At 52.4% G+C, this 20,366-nt stretch overlaps 1 protein-coding gene across 1 annotated transcript in view; it reads right to left on the bottom strand.

Moving 5' to 3' along the window:
* The window catches only part of LOC105698110 (heterogeneous nuclear ribonucleoprotein L), a 108,531-nt gene that overhangs the window by 49,610 nt on the left and 38,555 nt on the right, over positions 1-20,366 (bottom strand). Inside the window, exons 4-5 of the mRNA XM_012422072.1 lie at positions 16,979-17,064; positions 16,346-16,442 (exon numbers count right to left, since the gene is read on the bottom strand). Of these exons, the coding sequence (XP_012277495.1) occupies positions 16,346-16,442; positions 16,979-17,064 (183 nt within the window). The remainder of the gene's footprint in view (positions 1-16,345; positions 16,443-16,978; positions 17,065-20,366) is intronic.

Here is a 20,366-nt window from a genome sequence, read left to right on the forward strand (position 1 = left end):
TTCTAATCTACGAGGACCTGGATCGGATCCCGGCGTGTATCGTCGAGTCGTTTGTTTCCATAAACGCGTCGGACGGCTCGGGGTATCGGCGGAAGAAACTTTAGGAGCAATATCACTTCGGCTTTTTACTACCCGGTAGAGCCGCGTGAACTATCGCCGTCCTCGGAATAAAAATGTCACCGTATGGCAATAATTCATATTACCGGGGCGCGGACGAATCGGCGCCGCCAGGCGGTATCGGCGATCGACTTCGACGCACAACTCCGCGGAGTAGTTTATTCTTTCGCAGCGGGCTGTAGCCCCGAGAATTATTGCCGCACACCTTGGGAGTAAAAACGCCAAGTGCGGCCTCGACTTCGCGACAGCGCGTTAAAGTTTAACAGCGGCAAAAAGGGGAGTAAGAAAATAAGAAACGCCCCGCGCCGACCCATGCGCGAGAGCTGCTCCAAAATGATTCCATTAGGCAATTAAATTGCGATAGACGTTTACCAACGACTGCTTATAAATGGATTTTTTTTTCCCTATTTGTAATTGCGTCTGGATGGGTTTGCGGCAAGACGTCGCAGTTTTGCAGCTGGACTAGAAACGGCAATTTATAAAACCGGAAGGCACATTGTTGGCCCACCGAGCCATTGACCCGCTCATCAGTTTCCGCAAATCGAGCAGACGGAATCGCCGCCCTCCGTCCAATCCGCGATCGACTATCGCGGAAACGTAACTTTTCCCTCGTCGATTGCACTTTCGCGATTTCGAATCCCCCGGAATTGCGACCTGCTGGACCGAAAGTGGTCCATCTCTTCGGGCCCCGCGGAGATAGACGCGTCTTCGATCGTACCTCGACAAAACGAGGCAAAAGACCCGACAGTCGAGGGAGAATTTTCGAAAGCAGGAAATTGCCCGATGTGCGACACAGCATGTACGGGAGCGCGTTTACCTGTATTTATTTTACCCAGTAAACGGTACCTCGGGTGTGTGATAAGAATCCGTGTCACCACGTGGTCTATACGAGTGACCCCCTTTCGTCAGCGTATCCCTAATGAACTCTACTTTTCGCCGCGCTAACTAGACCGTGTTATGCAAACGTAGGCCAAACAAAAGGATTGCACTTTTTTTTCCCCCTTTCTACCGTGCCGATTTTATATAAAACGAAACCTGGTTCCCGCGTAGGCAGAAACTCCTCCAAGTTGGACTGGAATATGCGTTGGAAATTCAACAGAAGACGAAAAAAATGTTTCGCGTCCGGTCCCTTCTTTTTTTATTCCTCTTCGCGGTGTATTTAAAATCCGTAACAATATACGGGAGATATCTGGTTTCGTTAGGATTTTATCGGGGATGAGCAGGGTATATTTTAGTCCGTCCTCGCGAAACGCGGCCGAATTGCGACGCGGCTCGTTCGACGAGACGCTGCGTGGCCGTCCATCCCCGTAAATGGACCGTATCGGCGATCGACTCTTACGGGAGGGTAAAACTCAGTGTCCGAAAGCAGATTGCAAACCGTTTGGACGCTTTTCCGAATTCTGGCGAACGGCCAGTCCGCCGAAGTCCGGAGAGAGAGAGCCGAGCCCGTCGATGGATCGCGGTTTGTCGTGGATACTTCGATGGATGTGGGTTAGCCCGGAAATAGCGGATCCATTGTCACCGTTCGCGCCGTTAAGTGACGTTTTCTTCGGCCGGTGAAAATCCGTCCATCCCGAGTTTTCAGAAAAAAGGAGCACCCAATATCTGCCAAACGAGCGTCTAAAATTCACACGCCATACCGCTGGCTAAGGGTTTCCGACATGACCGATACTTCGAGCGAGGGAATAATTAAAAAAAAAAAATAAACCATGAGTATTAAATGAGAATATTAATCCAGCATCCTTAATTCTCAGATTTCAAAGTCACGGATGGAATCGTCGGAATATGTTGGTGGATAAAATTCCTCGGAAGGTGCAAGCTCCCCGTCACTCCTGCATCGAAGTCTCTTTTGGGTTGACACCCGAGGTGGCCTTTTCCTCGATTTCGAGCTAATCCCGGAATCGGTCTCTCTCTCGGGAGGCACCGGAAGCACATCTCGCTAACCAGCCTCGGCCTTTCCTCGCGATAGGTGAAAAAGTGACCGTTTCGGGTCCGCGGGTCGCGCGCATAAATATCCAAAATTAATTGGAGGTATGGCCAATGGCCCGCGCGGGACGGCCGGTCCTGTCACGTCAACGTCACGTTTCTGAAATACTCGCCGGTTAAATCCGTCACTCGGCAACCTGGCTCCCGTTGGAGGTAGGAGTGCGGTCCATACGCTGCGTCTTGGCCGCGCGACCACCGCGTATCGAGAGTGCACCGGCATTCCCCTAACGCGTCCTATAAATACCATATCCATCTCCCGAGGAGCTCCGAGACCTTGCGAGCACCAAACCCCGACTCGCCTCGATGATCCAAGCCCACCTCCGATTTTCCGCCCCCCATGAATTTTTGTCCAAATTTTCGCGACCCCTTTCCCGCCACTTAGACCCTCCCCCGATCGAGAAGGCATTTAAATCCCGGAAATCGAGGTCCAGGAGATCTGAAAACAGTTCCTGATAACGTTCCTTTGCCTCGAACAAGGGAAATCCTAGAATTAACGAGGTATTCCCTGATTTTACGGTGTTTTCCCGTGCAGACGGGGCACCCGGCAAGGGCCTCCAGGGCGCGCTCGTACCGTAAGAGGCCGCTGCACCAGGTAACTTCCCTTAACGCAACTTTCGAACCGACGCAGTGGCCTCGCTTTGAGCGTCGGAGCGAGCCCCGGCCGCATTCGTTATTTCAATTTGCTGACGTCGAGGCCTGTCAGAAGCACATGCCGCGCTAATGTAGCGCCTCGTCGGTGGTCCGTACACCCCAACGGGGCCTGGTCGAAGTTACGAGCACCCCCGGCGCGGCAGCGGGCTCGGAGGTCCCCGGGGTGCGTTATCAGAGCCCACTATCGGGACGCCACCCCTTTCAGCGAGCACCTCGATATCACCCCTGGCACCCGCGACCCGGTACAATGACCATTATTACGCCACTTTTATTATCACCGGCTCGTTTTCGCCTCAAACGTGGATTTTCCCCCACGGGTCGCGTCAGAACTCGGGGGGGTGATAAGAGCCGGGCGTTTATCAGGGTTTTCTGGGGGCGCCGGAACGAGAAACAGGGTTCGGCCTGGTTCGCCTCTCCGATGACGGACGTGCACTTGGAATGCACTTCCGTTCTTCGCTGCCTCGTTATCGGACCGTCCTCGTGTCTATATTCCTGCGTATATCACTCGATACCGACGAATGCGCACCACTCGGAGCCAAAGACTATTCTCGGACGTGAGTTTGAACACGTGTTTTCCGAGGCGGATAGAGCCGAATATAGGTCCCGGGAAAGCTTTTCGCGGATTAATCGACCGTATAACGTATGTTCGCACCTCTCTTTTCCCTTTTATACTCGGGTTGGCTCATCTCCTATTCGCCGAGGGTAATTGAAAGTGCGCATGGCGGGGAGGAGTACTCGGGTTCTCCGAGTGGCCGGTCTTTGGATCGCGGATTTAATGGATTTCCTGGATTTCTCCGGGATCGCCTAAATCGCAGGACCGGTATAAAGGATTTTAGATAAGGCGAAGAGCATCAAATTCGGACGCGACTGACCGAGAGAACAGGGGAAGGGTTTTAACTGGAGCTTCTCTCTTCCTTTTCACCTCGCCCGATCGATCGCGACCAATCGAGAAGGTATTCGCTTCGCCTCTGCTCGGCTCCGTTCGCCATTATCTGGTTTATCGGCGGAATCGGAGTTGCACCCTCGCACCTACATCGAAGTCGATAACTACTGACCTTGGGTTTTAATACGCGTTTTCCGAGGTGGATGTAGGTCGACATAGGTCCGGGGCGAAACTTTCCGCGATCAATCAACGGCGGTCCGTGTTCGGACCCATCTCTCCTTTTTGCCCCTTGTCCTGGCCAGGGGTGCGATTAGAAAATTCGGAGTCCATCCAGGTCGCAAGAACCAACGCGTTATCACGGGTGACAAGGCGTGGTTTAATTATTAAAGAAAAAGGAAAATGAAGAAGCTTATGGAAACCGACCTGAATTTATTCGAAGAGACCGCGAAGGAGTATGCGAAGCCATGTGCGTTCGACGTCATCGGGGGGATTCGAGTGCGATGACTTTCGCCAGGGTCTCATGGAAGTCTGACGTGTCGGAAAAGTCCAGAGTATCGATCAACGAATGCAGTCAATATACGCTCGGAGCACCCTCTGGTGCACCCTCCATCCAGCATCCCTGCTTATCGGATGGAGCTGGTTCTTGTACATCTCTTTCCACGTGCATCGTTCAATACCTACGAGTAGGTACCGCTCGGAGCCAACGACTATTTTCGGACTTGAGTTTGAGAACGTATTTTCCGAGCGGGATACAGGCGAATACGCGGGCTTCGAAAAGAGCTTTTCACGAATCAATCGACCGCGGACCACCGCCGGCCGGGTTTTCGTCTCCCTTTCTGCCTCTCTTTTGCCTCTACGGCGGTCCTCCTATTCCCCGGTCTAATTGAAAGCGCGTCGAGGAGATTTCCAGCCCGGCGGTCCGACCTTTTTCATCCCCCCTAAGCGAACTTAGAGTGCAACCCTCCCATGGTTTCCTCTTTCGCTTTCCGGGAGCGTTTCGCCGCAGCCAAGGCGCTACCCTCGGGCAATCGGTTTCTCTGATTAACTCCCGATTGGAAGGCGGTGGCACTCTTTGTTGTTACACCCTGGATTACCCTTCTCTCTCGGGGCGGTCTGTGAGCGGCTATATACACCCCGTATACACCGGGGCATTGCACGCCTCGAAAAGACCCGTCGAGACTGAATTTGGACCCGTACAGAGCACGACTGTCCTCCCCTTCCGACAGAAATTTCCAGACGGTCTCGGATACGGTGGAAAGGATTGAAAGGAATATCTCCGCAAAAGTACAAACTATTTACCTATTTCTTGTATACACTGTAACATATGATTACAATGAACATGCAAATCTCGAGGATCCTTTTCGGAGTGATTTTCGGTCATCTCGAAAGGATCCACGTTACAGAGTACCGTATAAATGTGCACTAAAAGTACTAAGGGTAAATAGGAGGAAGGAGGAGTCCCGGCAGTCCCAGGGGTGAAGCGCCCCCTAAGCAGTCCATAAGAGCCCCTCGGTCGTCGACCATATGGTCACTCCAAACGATCGGAAAGTGGTTCTTATACCGAAAGAGCCGGCCCGTTCCTCGCTTCCAAGCCGGCGTTTCCAGGGTCTAGAAGAAGGGTGCGAGTATCACTGCTCGTAAGCCGAGACTCGAATCGCACTTACGGATCGCTTTAGACTCTCTCTCGGCTGTCTCCCAGGGGAGTCGACGTGATTTTTTGGGGAAAATTCCCGACGGCGCTCCCGCTCCTGCGCGCGGCGTCCTACCCCCTCGGCGGTCGGGCCGCGAATGCGGGTCCGTGCGCTGCGCGCACCGAGCGGACCCCTGCGAGGGATTTTTTACCCACTTGCTTTCAGGGAGTAACGACGTAAGAATTAAGTAGCACCGAGTTCCGGGGACTCTCATTTCATCTTTGACAAGGTCCTCTGCCGCTCTAGGACCGCGGTCGGGGTCGCTAATTGGCTTGACTTTAGCGCCCCCTTTCATGAGGCCCGCTCACCCTCTCGCGCATTAAGCGGCTGCTCTCTTTTCCGTCGACGACACTCGACGGGAGCGACGAGGCGAGTCGCGACCGGGTTCCTCGAGTCGCCGCCGAGGAAAAACGGAGACATCGTCCCTCGCCCGTTTCACCGGGTGGAATCCGCCGACCCCCTCTCCCCCTAAGAAAAGCGAAATTCCCTCATTATGCCGCTAAGCGAATCATAATTGCGGGACTTATCCTCCGGGCCGAGCGCGAATCCGGAAGAAGCGTCGCTCGTGAAAGCCCCATTCACGGTTTGTACGAGTCGCTACCCTCCGGCGCGGATTCCGCGGCCGTGTATGGAATTATTTTCCTTCGGACCACCCCCTGGCCGCCCCGTTTTATGCGTCCGGGAAAAAAATGGCCTTTGTGCGACAACCTTTCACCGCCGTTACAGCTTGCTCGCGCAGACTTGAGAGCGCCGCGCCAGACCGCGGGGACAATGAGCCGGGGGTTAATTAGTGGCCGCTTTTGAATGCGGAATGTCCCGAACTTTCGGATGTAATTAATAATAAAGGAAACGTCCCCCCTGGCGGATGGGCGGTTCGATTAACCCGCCCGGAGAGGAGATCTCGTTCTCGAGATCTCGACCCCGAGGACGCTCCCCTGCTCTTCCACCCCCTCGTCGCTTGCGAGTCAAAAATCCACCCTCTCCGTTACTTCGCTCCACCTTGCCCAAGTACGATGAAAAAATGAATAACCAACCAAGACCGATGAAAGAATTCCTTGAAAACTTAATTAATAATTTAATTAACCCAGGATATCCAGCTCGCGAAGGACGTCACGTTTCCTTTTCAATTCCATCGTACTTCCATTTTGGAGTGCAGGTGTTTTTACGGTTGTTTTTAAAATCCTATATTTTTTCAGAATAATTTTTTAGAAGTGACAGTCCTAATGGGGTGGAGGTGGACCTCATGGCTGAGCTCTTGGATAGTTCGTGAGACGCTTTCGCCGATCCGAAAGAATTCCCTGATATTAATCCACGAGTCTGTCGAGCCCTGGTCTGAAGAGACGGCAACAGGTATTCGAATTAACGGGGTCAGAGCGGTATCGACGTGTCAACGAGCACGGCATAAAACATAAGAGGGTTGCAAAGGAGCACCCGTGCCAGATCCGACGAGTGGACGTGCCTTCCGATCGGCCAGGAGACGTGACCGGCATCGGGAACAAGCGGGACGTAACCTCATACGTTTGCGACCAGGCAATCCCGGTGAATTTCGGCGAGCTTTCGAAAGCACGGCACGGTGGACGGGAGGAGTCACGAAATCCTGCGGACTTCGTGCTCGAAATCGCGTAACGACGGAGATGCGGATCCCAAAGGGACCCTCGGACCTGCCGCCCTTCGATCGCGGTGGCGAGATAGGAAAAGGAGCGGAAAAAAGAAATTAAAAAGGAAAGTAAAAGTCCCTTACGTATATTAGGCGGTGCACGAAGAGGCCACGCTTCGTTAGGGACTGGAGAGGAAAAACCTGAGGAGGTGCACCGCTCGTGTATGTACTTTCGGTTAATGAGCAAGGACTCGTTTTAACTCCTGACCCAAGAGGTTTTTCGGCAAAATGTTTCCTTTAGGGTGAATATATACTATCACGTGCACATCCCTTGAGAAGTGTTAATTAACTGCCGGTGAGTCTGGTACTTATTGCATTTTTAGAGCCGAACCTGGAGGCGCAGGTGTCGATCAGCTGATCGGCGATGAGGACTCTTCGAGTGGTTGATGTTGTAGCAACAATGTGTTCCACGGCTCGTGAAAACGTATCGGAGGCAGCGAACCGGCGTTCTGAGTTATTCAGTTTTACGAGGCAATTGCAGAGAGAGAGAGAGAGATCACGAGTTACCAGGTTTTTTACAGGTGTTACGTGTGCAGACCTTATTGTTCGGCGCGGCATTGTTTCGCCTTAGACTTTCATATATAAACCGCGGCGAGCAGAAAGCCGATATCCCGCAATTACGCGTTGCCTCTGCACAACGCTGAACATAATTCATACGAGGAAGGAAGTTAAAAATTGTCGAAAAAAAATTTGGAATGCCAGGAAAATCTATTCGAGACCTTTTCTCCTCTCGAAGCGACGCGGCGATGCAGTCGCATCGGAATTAGATCTTATCCCAGACGTGATAGGAAATGTCATGATACTCGAGTCTATATTTAGGATTGCTATCTGGATTAATGTGCGGCTAACTGCGGCGGACATTTAATCCGGAAATTAGTCGCATACACGATTCAGTGAGCGGTGCATGTACCAGTAATTGTTGCACAACTCTCCGTGCTCTCGACGTCATCCATGTCAATGGTCAAATTAGAATGTGCAAAAAAATTTAATCCTTCTCCCCACTTACTTCGAAGCTCCTGAACATATCCTCCAGGAATACGCCTTCGAGTATAATTTAATCAATGCTCCAATTTCATCGCGATAATCAAATTAATTGTATCTAATGCTAATCTCTAGGTACATGCTGCGCGATGCATCATAATTTGCCGCGAGAGTTTCCTAGGGAAAACAGCTGGATATCAATTAAGGACTTGACGTAATCGATGGATATTAATATTCCTCGATGGATGGGGCGACTGGCTACTAAGGCTGGGGACAGATAATAAGCTTTGGGGAACGTTTAATTAGGAAGGGTGATTAGGTGCAACATGCGCTTGCAATACGTAGGAGCTGGGGTCTCGAATGGGTGGATCCAGCTCGGGATAGAATTTCGAAAAATCCGACTTATCGGGGTCCTTTTTAAAGGCTCTTATCACGCGGGAAGTGCCGAAAACTTTCCTTTCTAGGCTCACCCGCCACGAGGAACTTCTCGAAGTGCATCTTTCCCCAAAGTTGCAGGAGGTTCGAGGTTGCATTTCGTTAACCCATTTTTTCCCTTTTTCCGGATTCCTCTTTCCTTTTGCTCGTAGGTGGAGGGCTCGAAATTTCCGCGGCTCGTCCCATGTCCCCGCGTGCTGTATTCTTTGATATTTTCCAGCCAATCGACTACCGCCCTCGCTGCATCGAGTTTCTCCTCTTTCTCCCCCTGTGTACACCCATCCGGCGAATATTAGGGAGATTATGGGAGGACAAAGCGCCGAGTGACGCATGAAAAATGGAGGCCATCTTTGACGCAGGACCGCATAAGTCCCGAGGATGAGATGCCACGTTTTGCGAGGGTGCGGCGAATAATCGAGCGGAAATTGATAAAGTCCCCGCGTTATCAGACGTGGGGACGATAAAGGTAACGTATCGAAACGAGATATCCAGGATATTTATTGTACCACGGAAAGAGGTCTTTATTTCCTCGAGTTTCGTCCCGGAAGTCACCAGGCGAGACGATCGCGTATTCTCGAGGGCTGATAACGTGGAATTAAATTCCCCGAGAATTCGATTCCGACAACGTGCAGATTACCGAATCAGCCGACAGCCATCGGAGGGCTGAATTTCTCAAGCGAGCTCGATCGAGGAATATCGAGGGAGGTATATTTCGGAACACGCGTCCCTCTTTATAGAGATAAATTAAAAAGACAAGATCCGTTCTACCTCCCAGCTCCGGACTCCAACCATGTCGGGATGAATTATTAAATCTGCGTTTTTAAACTTCCACGGCCTAAACTGGGCTAGTCGCGTTACTAACTTTTCCGCGAACTCGGGGGAAGTTTCATTAGCTTCGCCGGTAAAAATGGCTACTCGCGGGAAATCTTAACCACGTTTGCGCGGTGTCCAAAAAGTGGGACAATATTTCTTATCAAATTAGTTTACGAATGTCGGGCTAATTTGGACGTATCTTGGACACCCGCGCGTGATGTGAGAATAAATGTTTGCGTTTTACCATTTTTCGTTGACAAAGGAGTCGGGTCATCGGGTTAGGGCCATTCGAGAGCACGGGGGCGATTTCAATTGCCAGGCTCGCGGGTGGAGGCCGCGATCGCATCGAAATATACTGCCCAAAATTAAATTGGCATTCGCGGGAGACCGGAAGTCACAGGAAGCGCAAGCTCGCACGTAATCCGACGGATGTTTGCCTGAAAATTGGCCACGAGGCGCGCCCGAAAGCGGCGACCTGATTTGAATTGCGCATGTAATTCATTGTAGGAGAGCTCTGTCCGACTGCGCGGCCGGCCAGGTTTTGCATGAATTAAATGCCGGGCTTTAAATCACCCCCTTTTATTTTTTCCCCCCGTAAGCTAAGTCATTAACATGGAAAATGCCGGAAAAATAATAGCGAGGACAGGAGCCAGTTCGCGTGCTGTAGAAAAACCTTCGCAAATCCGGCCACGCGACGAGCCGCAAGGAATTCCTCCCGGCGCGTTTAATTCTTCATCAATTTCCCGGCCGAATAAAAACTCCCCATTCGGAGGGTCGCGCGTTTTGCGAGAAAATCGATCGTCAAAATCCACGGTAAAAATTTTTCGGTTTAAAGGCCTTAAATGGGTTTAAAGGCCCACCCCGTTGGGCGGACGTCAAACGCGCTTTTCGGCGTTTCGAGCGAGCCGTTGCAATTTCCCATCGGGCAAATATAGATCGGTTAATATCTACCGTGGACGGGTTTAAATAAACGCCGCCATTCGGCGCGTCCCCAACGAAGGAATCCACCTACCCCCGCATTAGGGGGTGCATTATACGGATGTCGTGCGATTAAATTTTTTAGGGGCTGCGCCCGCCCAATTTAAATTGAAAGCACTGCTCTCTTTCGCTTTTAGTAACTAATTCGGGGGAATCTAATTTCGCAGGGCGGCCCGTCGTGTGTCGCGGGTGCCGGAATTGACCCGCCATTACCGGAATTGACACAGAAAAAAAAAAGGAAAAAAAAAAACGAGCGGCGCATACACAAAGCCGAGTCGAGCAATCATCTAAGCCCGTTGGCGACCATAAAAACTTGAACACCGCGTCGAGAGAGCCAATGGATGGAAATCGACGATCCATTTCGCATTCATTGGCGCTTTAACCCCCGTTTCGTGTTTACACCCGGGGCCGAACCACCCACTTATACCGGTTGGAAACCACCCGGTTCGGAGCGCCCGAATAAACAACCGACCTGTTTAATATTCACTAATTTCCTGCTTCGCGGATACTCGCTTAAGGGACAAATTTCAAAATTACCGCGGGGCTGGAATAATTATCGGTCGGGGTCGGCATGAATGGAAAGTCGCACGAGAATCGTCACTCGACGTTCGTCGGCCGTTTACAGAACCGCGTCGGAAAGTTACTCTTAAACGATCGGATGCGCTTTCTCGTTACTCTTTCACGTAACACGGGATAAAGTACGAACAGCCGACGATTTTTCCACGACAAATGCACTTTGGAGAAATCTCGAATGCAGGGCGGCGGGCGATTTCTCATGGTTTAAAGCGGTGGGTAAAATTGTTAAAAAGTGAACCTCCGCCCGGGTAACGTTTAATAAATCGGCGCGATTAATAAAAACACGGGAATCCTTTTTCCCGCGCTTCCTGTACACGGCCGGGAATTATTAATCATTCGGAAGTTATCCGGCCGGTTCGTTACGATTTACCTCTTTCATCGAGCGGACTATTAAAGATATTTACGAAACTAGGGAAATCGAAGAGGACCATTACGCGACTAATCGGAGGTTCTGGTCACGCGAGGACGGAGGAAGCGGACGAAGAGTACACCCTCTCGCTTGTTAACGATTTCAGCCCCGAATTAGGGTGGGGAAGGAAAACGGCACCGAAGGGAGCAGGCGGGTAGGTAATTTTTCGCGAAGGTATGCCGATATATGCGGCCTCGATAAAAACTTGCCGAGTTTTCGGGCAAGTTCGCCCGGGGGTGGCGGGGCCTCGTTTGGGGTAGGTCAACGAGTAGGTGGGAAAAAGGTGGGTTAAGCACGCGCACCCCAGGGTTTAAGTCGAACATTTCGAGCGACAGTTCGGACCCCCTGGGTCGATACGTCGAATCGGGGGACCCGGTCCCCCCTCGGGGGCGGACCTGCCCCCGAAGAGGCCTCGCCCCGGGAAAGTGGCGGAAGTGCGGCGAGCCCAGGAAGCTCGGGGGCCGACATTAGCGTGGAAAAACTCGGGGCTCTAATTACAATACCGCAGGGCCTTCTGCCGCGAAGTTTAAGCGGCAACGAGCCCCGTACGTGCGAGGCCGCCCCCAACCGAGTCGATGTAATTTGCAATTCAAACGAGGGATTTCGCATCGCGCTCTCCTGCCCCGTTCCGGCCTGGCAATCACCAGAAATGTGGAATTGCCTTAATAAGTTATGACTATACTAATGGTCGAATTGGCCGAGAGGGGGGTAGTTTTGCGCGAAAGTGCCAATTACCAGTTCAGACGGACCCCCCCGTCGATGCCTTCTTGCTGACCATTTAAATGCCCACGCGCCTTCGACGGCCCACGTGGCGCGACTCGTGGGGCGGGAGTATTAAACGCTGCCGGACGGGAATTCAAGCCCGAGACAAAAGTCCTCGCGACTTTTCCGCGGAATTCTATTTTTACAGGATTTCCCGGGGACTTTTTCGCTTCCTCTTTGTTTTACCCCTTCCCCGCCGCGGCGAATTTTACACTCCGCGACTAACGGCCAACGACACCGCCGCGTTCTCCTCTCCCTCTGAATTTCGGACGCGATGATTATCCGCCGCACGGTGGACTCGACTAAACGGAACCGCAAAGCGACGGAGAAAAATGGAGAAAAATCGAGGCGGCTCATCTTTAAATTTCCGTCGCGTATGGAGGATTTGGAAACACGTGGAAACCGATTTCTCGTTAAGGCCCGCGCGCAAAGGAGAAGGGACCAATTCGATTTTCGTCGCGGCGTTTTATCCCCGGTGACGTCATAATACCACCGAAGATAACTCGATGGGTCCATTAGTGTGACGGTGCATGGCGCGATCGATACTTTGGCCTAATGGCGCTGTCACCACTTTTTTGTCCCTCCCGGCATTTGGGAACCCTGGTTTGGCTCTGTCGAAATTCCCGCGCCAACCTCGACACATTCTCTCTTCGTGGCGACGCCGCTTCGCTCTTCGTGGCGACGCCACTTCGCTCTTCGTGACGACGCCACTTCGCTCTCTTCGCGGTAACGCCATGTCTACTTTCTCCCGCGAACGGCTCTAACGTCCACCGTATCCTAAAATCGTTTCCATCCCCCTTAAAAATATCGAAATAAAATCTCGCCACTTCTTGGCGGCCTCGGCAAAGACTCGAAATTTCGCCCGGGCAATGTCCATTCATTACTGCCGCGTGTACTTGATATTGCGTCCCCGTGCACGAGGACCATTATTCTTCGCGGCGCGGCGTGCACCGAATTCGAGATCTCTCGCGTCCGACTATTAGGAGCGACGAGCAGGTGTTACACGGCAATAACCGATAGGCGTCGGCGTCGAAAACGGCTAATGCGTCGCATTAATTAAACAAATTGACCGCACGGCAAAAGGAGCGACCGAGGGCGAAACAGGGATACGAAGGAGGGGACCGATCGCCCCCGTAGGGGCGCGAAAGGGCGGCCCTTCCCGAATTTGTTTATTGGCCGACAAACGGAAACGGTTTATAATGCCCGATCAATACTTTCGCCGAGCTGACTCGCCGAGAGATCGATAAGCGGCGACCTGCGTGGTTCCTCGATGTTTCTGCCCTTTGCATAAGACCCGAACCCCGATGGGACGGACTTCGGGATTCACCCGCGGGGGTTGCGTTTATTTTCCGCCGTTTCCCGGGCGGCCTCCACCCCCGGAACCGCGGGCGTCCGATAATTCCCTCCATCCTGAGAATAAAAGGCCATCCTAGAAAGAGCTCAAAATCCGACCCTTGTGCTTAGCCTCTGCCCGGAGACGCGGGAAGAATCCATATTCCCTGGAAATTTTCTCTGAGGCTCGAAGGACGGAAAAAAAATTAAAGTCCACCCCTACTTCGGTAACTCGAAGGGTTAATATTTTTCTCTTTTTTCCCCCCTTTTTTTTCGATTTATATCAGGGTTTGTTGATAATTCATGATAAGAATTATTTCCTCCGGGTTGGATTTTATTTATCAAGTCACTCGAGGCTTTTATCGGTCCACCTTGGGCGTTGGACCACCCTCCGTATTAAGTTTTCGCCATCGATATCACGCCGGATGTCCTCTCTTCTGGCCACCCTTGATAAGGGGGCTTCTGGCCAGGCAGGATCGTTTCTCAAACGAGCTCGTCCACGACGACGAAGAGCTCGGCTCCCCGAAATAAACGCGCGGTGGAGAGGGCGCTTTAAACATTCACGCCTTCCGTCCATTTGTATCCCGGCAAGGGTCGGGATATTTCCCGAGGCAAGAATGGCGTGACCTTTAACCGGGGGGTAATTGACAAACGGCCGGTAGACTGACGATAATGCGCCCAACCCGTGTCGTACACGTATCTTAGTCACGAGAGTAAACCGCCGACACTTCCGGAGATAATTCTTGCACCTAGAGAGGGTTAGGCCAGGGTGAGGAGGGAAGCTCGCTCAGGAGTGCTCGAGGAATTTGGCTCGACTGATTAGGCGCACCGGGGGTCTTAAAAAGTCCCCGACCTGCCCCACGGTGATAAGGGGATCCCCCTGGTAGGTAATAAGAATTTTATCACCGACGCTCCCCGGGAAAATAATTCCTCGACTCGAATTTCCGCGATCTCGCGACTCGACTCGACTAGAGGGAAATTCTCGTCCATTCGGCGTGATTAATTGCAAAAATTTGGATTTTGAATCCGATCCAGAAAGGGGGACGAGAGGGGGCAAAGCGGAGGCACGCTGCCAGCGTAATGGCACGTTTCCTTAGGAAACTCTACTTCTTCAAAAGAGACTCTAATGCCGAGCTTCGGCTCGCCGTCGATGCAGAAATGATAGTCCGATTTGCCTTTCGAATAACGGCGGAGCGTTCTGTAATTTCACCTACCGTGAAATCTTCTTTCATTGCAATATCCGACTCCAATTTGTCCACGACTTCCGTACACGCGAGTCGGATCGGTACCGGCGAACGCGTACCCTGGGGGATTTTTTTTCCCCCCAGAAAAGGGTCCTTTTCAAAGTTTAATTATAATTCAATCGTTCCCCGGGGACGGAGGGGATTTTTCAGAAAGGTCCTCCGACCCTAAAAATCCGTCTCTTGGTGCCCGGGCCCAGCGCAAACGCACAAACGCGATCGACCGGCTCCGTCGCGAAAACGCGCCGCAATTCGGCTATGAAAGGCGGAAGTTGCCCCGCAAAGCCAATTACCCACGGTCCTTGGCCGAAAAAAATTATCCGGGATAAAGCGGACCCTTTCTCCCCGGGGAAAAAAACCTGAGTTTTCCCGGGCTTCGGTACCAATTTAACGATACGTCCCCTTTGGGGAAGTGCGTCCACCCGGGGTGGCGGAGAGAAAGAGAGAAAGCGAGGGGACCGATCACCGGATAGACGAGGACAGAGCCAGATCGACTAATTTCCGCCTTCCTCGCGCATTCCCATAAAACGGCTATTCCCCTAGGAAGCCGTGGGGCCATCAGGGGGTTCCGTGTCCAAAACAAAGGCCAACTACCCTGTGATCCTTCGTGAAAAAAATCATCCCCCCCAAAAAATATAAAAATAGAAATGGACGAGAATGGCCACGAATCGACCCATTTCCCGTGCACCCCATAAGTTGGCCAAGAAGTACGGGGTCCAGAAAGTCAAAAGAAGACTGAAAATCATCGAGACAAAACGGGGGTGTCATTTTCCAGGGAAAATCCTTTAGTTTTTTCGGACTTCGTGCCGCGTTAACGATTCACCCCCTTCGGGGAGAGAGGGGCGCGAAGGGTCTGCGTCTTTCCAGTGGCGGAGGGAAAGAGAGAGAGCGAGCCGCCCCGTCGCGGGGTAGAGGAGGACAGAGACGGATCGACCCATTTCTGACTTCACCCCGAGCGGTCGATCCCTTGGAAGCTCCGGGTCGCGGGGGTGCTCCGTGTCCAAAACAAAAGCTCGTTCACGTCGGGTGCGTGCTTTCGCTCCCCGGCCGGATCCGGCTCATCCCCGTGCAAATCAGTCGGAAAAGCCTGGGGGAATCGAACCGGAGGGAAGAGTTAATGCTAATGCCCCCGCCCCTCTTTCCCTAGGATGGCACTCTTTGTGTCACTCTACGAGTCCATTCGTCGAATCCCGATAAACAGCGAGGTGGGTCCGATCGATCGGGTTCGATATCCCCCACCCTGGCCCGCCGAAGACGGCCGAGCCTCCTCGGAATTATCCGCGGCGTTCGACGCCGATTGGCTTCAATTCAGCCGATCGAACGTATCGGTTACGCCTCGTAGCCTTAATTATCTTGTTTTCAGCGGGCCCTCGAGCGGCCACTTGCCGAGCTACGGGGAACTGGGTCAATAATTGCCACAATAATTAGGGAAGTCGCGTGGACCCTCGAGGTGCAAGTCGAGAGGCCGCCAGCGACGTTCGATGCCTGAATGCCTCCTGCTACGAAATCCGGGATAATTGGCGAATGATCGAGCCAATTGGGGTAAAAACTACCCCGATTTGTGCCTATTAATAGTTGCGGGGAAATTAGGATAAGTCGTTTCCAGCATCCTGAGGTATCTCGTCCCAGGAATTGCCCTGGATTGGGACGAGGCTCCTGGAGATCGTCAAGGGTCGCCTTCCTGGTCGGAATCGCATCCACCAGGGTTCCTTGGGGAGGGATCCCAAAAGAGCGGGACCACGTGGCTTTACTCCTGGATTCGGTACACCTCGACCTCGCGAGATACCCCATGGTGCTCCTACGAGGGAAGAGGACCCTGTAGGTGGCACTCACCTTGGCGAAGTCGATCTTCAGGGTGCAGCAGCCGGAATAAATGTCCGCCCCGTGCAGGGTCTCCTTCGCCCGAGTCGCCGATTCCACCGAGTCGAACGTGGAGTCGGGAACGACGCAGTTAAGGATAAACGTTGCACAGTTTCGCCGGGAAATCGCGGGGCAGTTATCCCGAGAGACAATGGGCGAGAAAATCTCCACTGCCCCCGATAAGGCGCGAAATCGAGTAGCGGAAGAAAAAAAAAAAAATACGCGTCGCTAGACCCGCCCGTGAACGAGGTACCGAAAATTTCGACACTCGTTCACACGATTTTTCTACCCTCGTTTAAATTTTCATACAAAAGAAAAAAAAAAGTAATAAAACGAGATTGAAAGAAAAATTGACCTCTGCTCGAATTTGGAATATTTTTCCTCGCTTTTCTATTTTTTTTTTTTTTCTATTTTTTTAGGAAGGAGCAAAAAGACCGGTCCCCTCGACGACCTTTAAGTAGAAATAACTAGCGCCGCGAGTACACATATATGGACCGAGCAATCCCCCTTGAGGTCGCGATTCCGGACACGTACTTAATGCGATTCTAACACCCCCGAGTGGGGGGCGGAAATGGCATCAACCCTCGAAGCAATAGCAAAGGATATTCGACCATAGCCTGGACGCCGTTCTTCTTGAATATGACGATGCGCTGAACCTGGCCGCTGGGTGCACTGATAGTGTGCAGCACTTCCTGGAACAGATAAGAAGGGTCTGTTAACAGGGGTTGGACCACCCGATAGGAGCCAGGGGGCCATTAGTGCTCTGGTATAACGGGGTCAGAGGGGGAGAGAAACGGGAACTTTCCCTCTTGAGAAAATTCGACCGCGTGTTATTGGGCGATAAGCATCCCTCCCCGTGATAACGCGATCCGCGATCAGCCGTAGGTCTACCTGCAGCCAAAATGCCGAAGTGGCTTTTCTTTTTCATCCGAGCGATGACACGGCGTGGCAGCCGGCCAGGCTCACTTTTAGGATGAGATGCACATAGGTGCATCTAGGTGCACATGGGCACATGGGTACATGTCCCGGAGTGCAATCCAGACCGGCGGTCGACTCCTTCGGGACCCGGCAAATCTCGGACGGGAAAGAATATCGGGGAGGGTCCCGGGGGTGGAAAAGTTTCCGGAAAAGGGCGAAACGGGATTCCGGCACGCGGCGAGGTAAGCGCGCCAGATCGAGCGAGTGCACCGCGGTGCAAGTGCATCGGGCCAAGTACTATTTAGCTCCTCGCTGCTCTCAGGGTGGACAATGACGAGACCCCGAGCCCGAATGGAGGCTTTTTGTCATCCTGCACCTCACCCCTGTCCACCCAAGGACCTCGCTCCCAGCTGCACCCGATGCACTTCCCCCGCCATGCACTTCTACCAGGGCTGATCGCTTGGGAGACGAAGGTAAAAATTAAAATCGCCTTATAATTTATTATTAAGCGGTAATCTCCAATCATTGGTCGTTATCACTTATACCTGGACTCACCCAATTCGGGTCCTTAATCCTTCTCATTCGACCACATACGGATCAAAGAAAAAGGATCCGGGATTCCGGTACGGAACATTTCCGTTTGCTTTATGTGTTGCGTTTGCTCGAGGTGGTGGATCGAGGATCTTCCCTCTCCGGGCGTTTAGGAAACGCGAGAGAGCGGCACGGCCGAGCAAACCGCTCGCGAAGAGCTCCCTTTTATCCTATTACCTTGCATACAAATAGAGAGGAGAAACGAACGAGTACCCGCCCGGCCGCGCTGAATCTCTTTAGTGTTTGAGGTACATACATCGCGCCCACCCCGTTCCAGCTGGAGTCCCGAGTCTTGGCGTTGACTGCTTCGGAACTCGGGGGAAAAGTTACCGTCCGCAGATAGCGAAACGGCGGGGTCCAGAATTTCCTTCGTTATGCCCGGGACGTGGGGGAAATACGGGAGCGAAACGCCCGAGAAACGCGCGAGAAACGCTAGAAAACCGCTCCCCACCTCCGACTCGTTACGGGGCGAAAACGCGAAATTAGCGCGGAGGGAATAGAAAATAAATTAAGGGAAACACGATGTCATAAATGAAAATTCATTTCCCACGAAACCTCGCCCTTCGCTCTGGCGGAAATAATTAATTGGCGATTTTCAGTGGATTCTTACGACCGAATGGAAGGGAAAAAAAAAAAAGAAAAACAGTGGCCGATATCCCGCGAAATGCCGGGCGAAATATATTTCATATTTCTCCTCGTTACGTAAGTCGGCATTTGCAATTTTATAGGCCGCGGCCCCCCCCCCCCCTCGGATATATGAATTTCGAAACAAAGCTCGAAGTTATGGCGCCGTTCCGCGAATCCATCGAGACGTCGCGCAAAAGTGGGATATCCCGGCCTAGGGACTTCGAAACTGAGGCAAATATTCGGCGGGAAGTATCGCGCGTCCGCGTCCGCGGAAAGTTCGCCCACTCGTGGCCGCGTATATAGGAGAGAATCGGGGAAACTTGGGAGTTTCCGGCGGCAATAATTCAGACGGCCCGGGGACGCGAAAGCAGGAAACGGATAAACGTTTGCCAAGCGCTTCCCTCTATCTCATTACGAATGCACCCGGGGTGGAATTAAATAAAGGAGTAATAAAAAGGTAGGAGCTCTTCCTTTGTCGGGGAGGCCCTTTGAAACCGCGGGATCATTTTTCCGCACCTCTTAACAATCGGCGGGATTGCGCCCCCGAAGAAATAATCAGCGACCCTTCTCGCTCGATAATTGCGATAATTCCGTTTCCCTGGAACATCCAAGCGAAGAGGTAACGAGCATCGTCGAGGCGCCTCCCCCATTTCCAGAATTTCTTTAATCACCCAATTTGACACGATCGCCCGAAAAAACACCCCAGTGATAAAGGGATGGTAACTGGTTCATACCTAACCTAAAAAAAAAACAGGGGGGGGGGGAACATTGAAAGGGCCCATTTAAGCCAATTCCCTCTTCCCTGCTCCCTCCTTCTTTCTCCTCATCCCATCCTCGTAAAGGCTCGGGGGTGGAGTCGCCCCCTTATCGGCAGAATGCACCGCCTGATACGCAGCGATATATGTATAGAGGGGTGCCGATAACGTCTCCGGGGGGCGAATCCGAGGGATTAATGGACCGGGGACGATCTTCGCGCGGATCTCGCATCGACTGCAAGACGAAGCGGCTTTTCGGGCTGCGCGATAGAACGAACTCTGACGCGTACTAATGAACGGGGCGAAAAAAGGAAGGCCACCCCGAACCGAGACCGGCTCGGTACGAGAGACTCGAGACTCATTAATACTCGCACGCAACCCCCGTTCTATTATTAAGCGCCGAGTCGGTGCCTCCTGGCGCGATCTCGCCGATCCCTCTGGGGGTGCAGGGGGTGCAGAGGGGAAATGGCCAAGACGGCCCTAACGTCGGCCAGGAGCGTTTTAAAGACTTTGGAGCAGCTACCAGGTATTTCCCTCGGGGTACCTGGGACTCGTGTGCGAGGAAGGGCGACGCACCCCTGACGCACCTTTGACGCGCTAAGAGCGAGGGTGGACGCGCTGATAAGGGTAGAGCGTTGGTACAGAGTGGTAAAAATTGATAGAAACTGATAGGATACGTGGAAATTTCAATTTCAATTCGGGTACACATGAGTTTATAATGAATTTTGTGCGGCACCGAGATGGGGTACCTATGGCAAAGGTGTCGCAGGTGAGGTGGAAATTCTTCGTTTCGAGGATCCGGGGGTAGATTGTTGTTTAGGATCGACGAGAGGGAAATTCATATTTCAGGCGTTAATCGTCGCCGGCGAATCCCTGGGTGCATATCCGGCTGCACTTTGATTCTAACGATGCCGGATATATATTAGATGGCCTTCCCGCCATGTATAAGGGTGACGAAACGAACCGGAGGAGGTTGGCTAAATCCTGCAAGAGGGTAGGTTTGACCCGCGACACGCTCGATAGAATTTTAGCGACCGCGAATCCAAGAAGCCCCCTGAATGTTTTATGCACCCAAAGTGCATCCATCCCGGGCGCTTCCGTGC

This window comes from Orussus abietinus, unplaced genomic scaffold, assembly GCF_000612105.2.
Source record: "Orussus abietinus isolate OABI.00-Male unplaced genomic scaffold, Oabi_2.0 scaffold1, whole genome shotgun sequence".
Lineage (NCBI taxonomy): Eukaryota > Metazoa > Arthropoda > Insecta > Hymenoptera > Orussidae > Orussus > Orussus abietinus.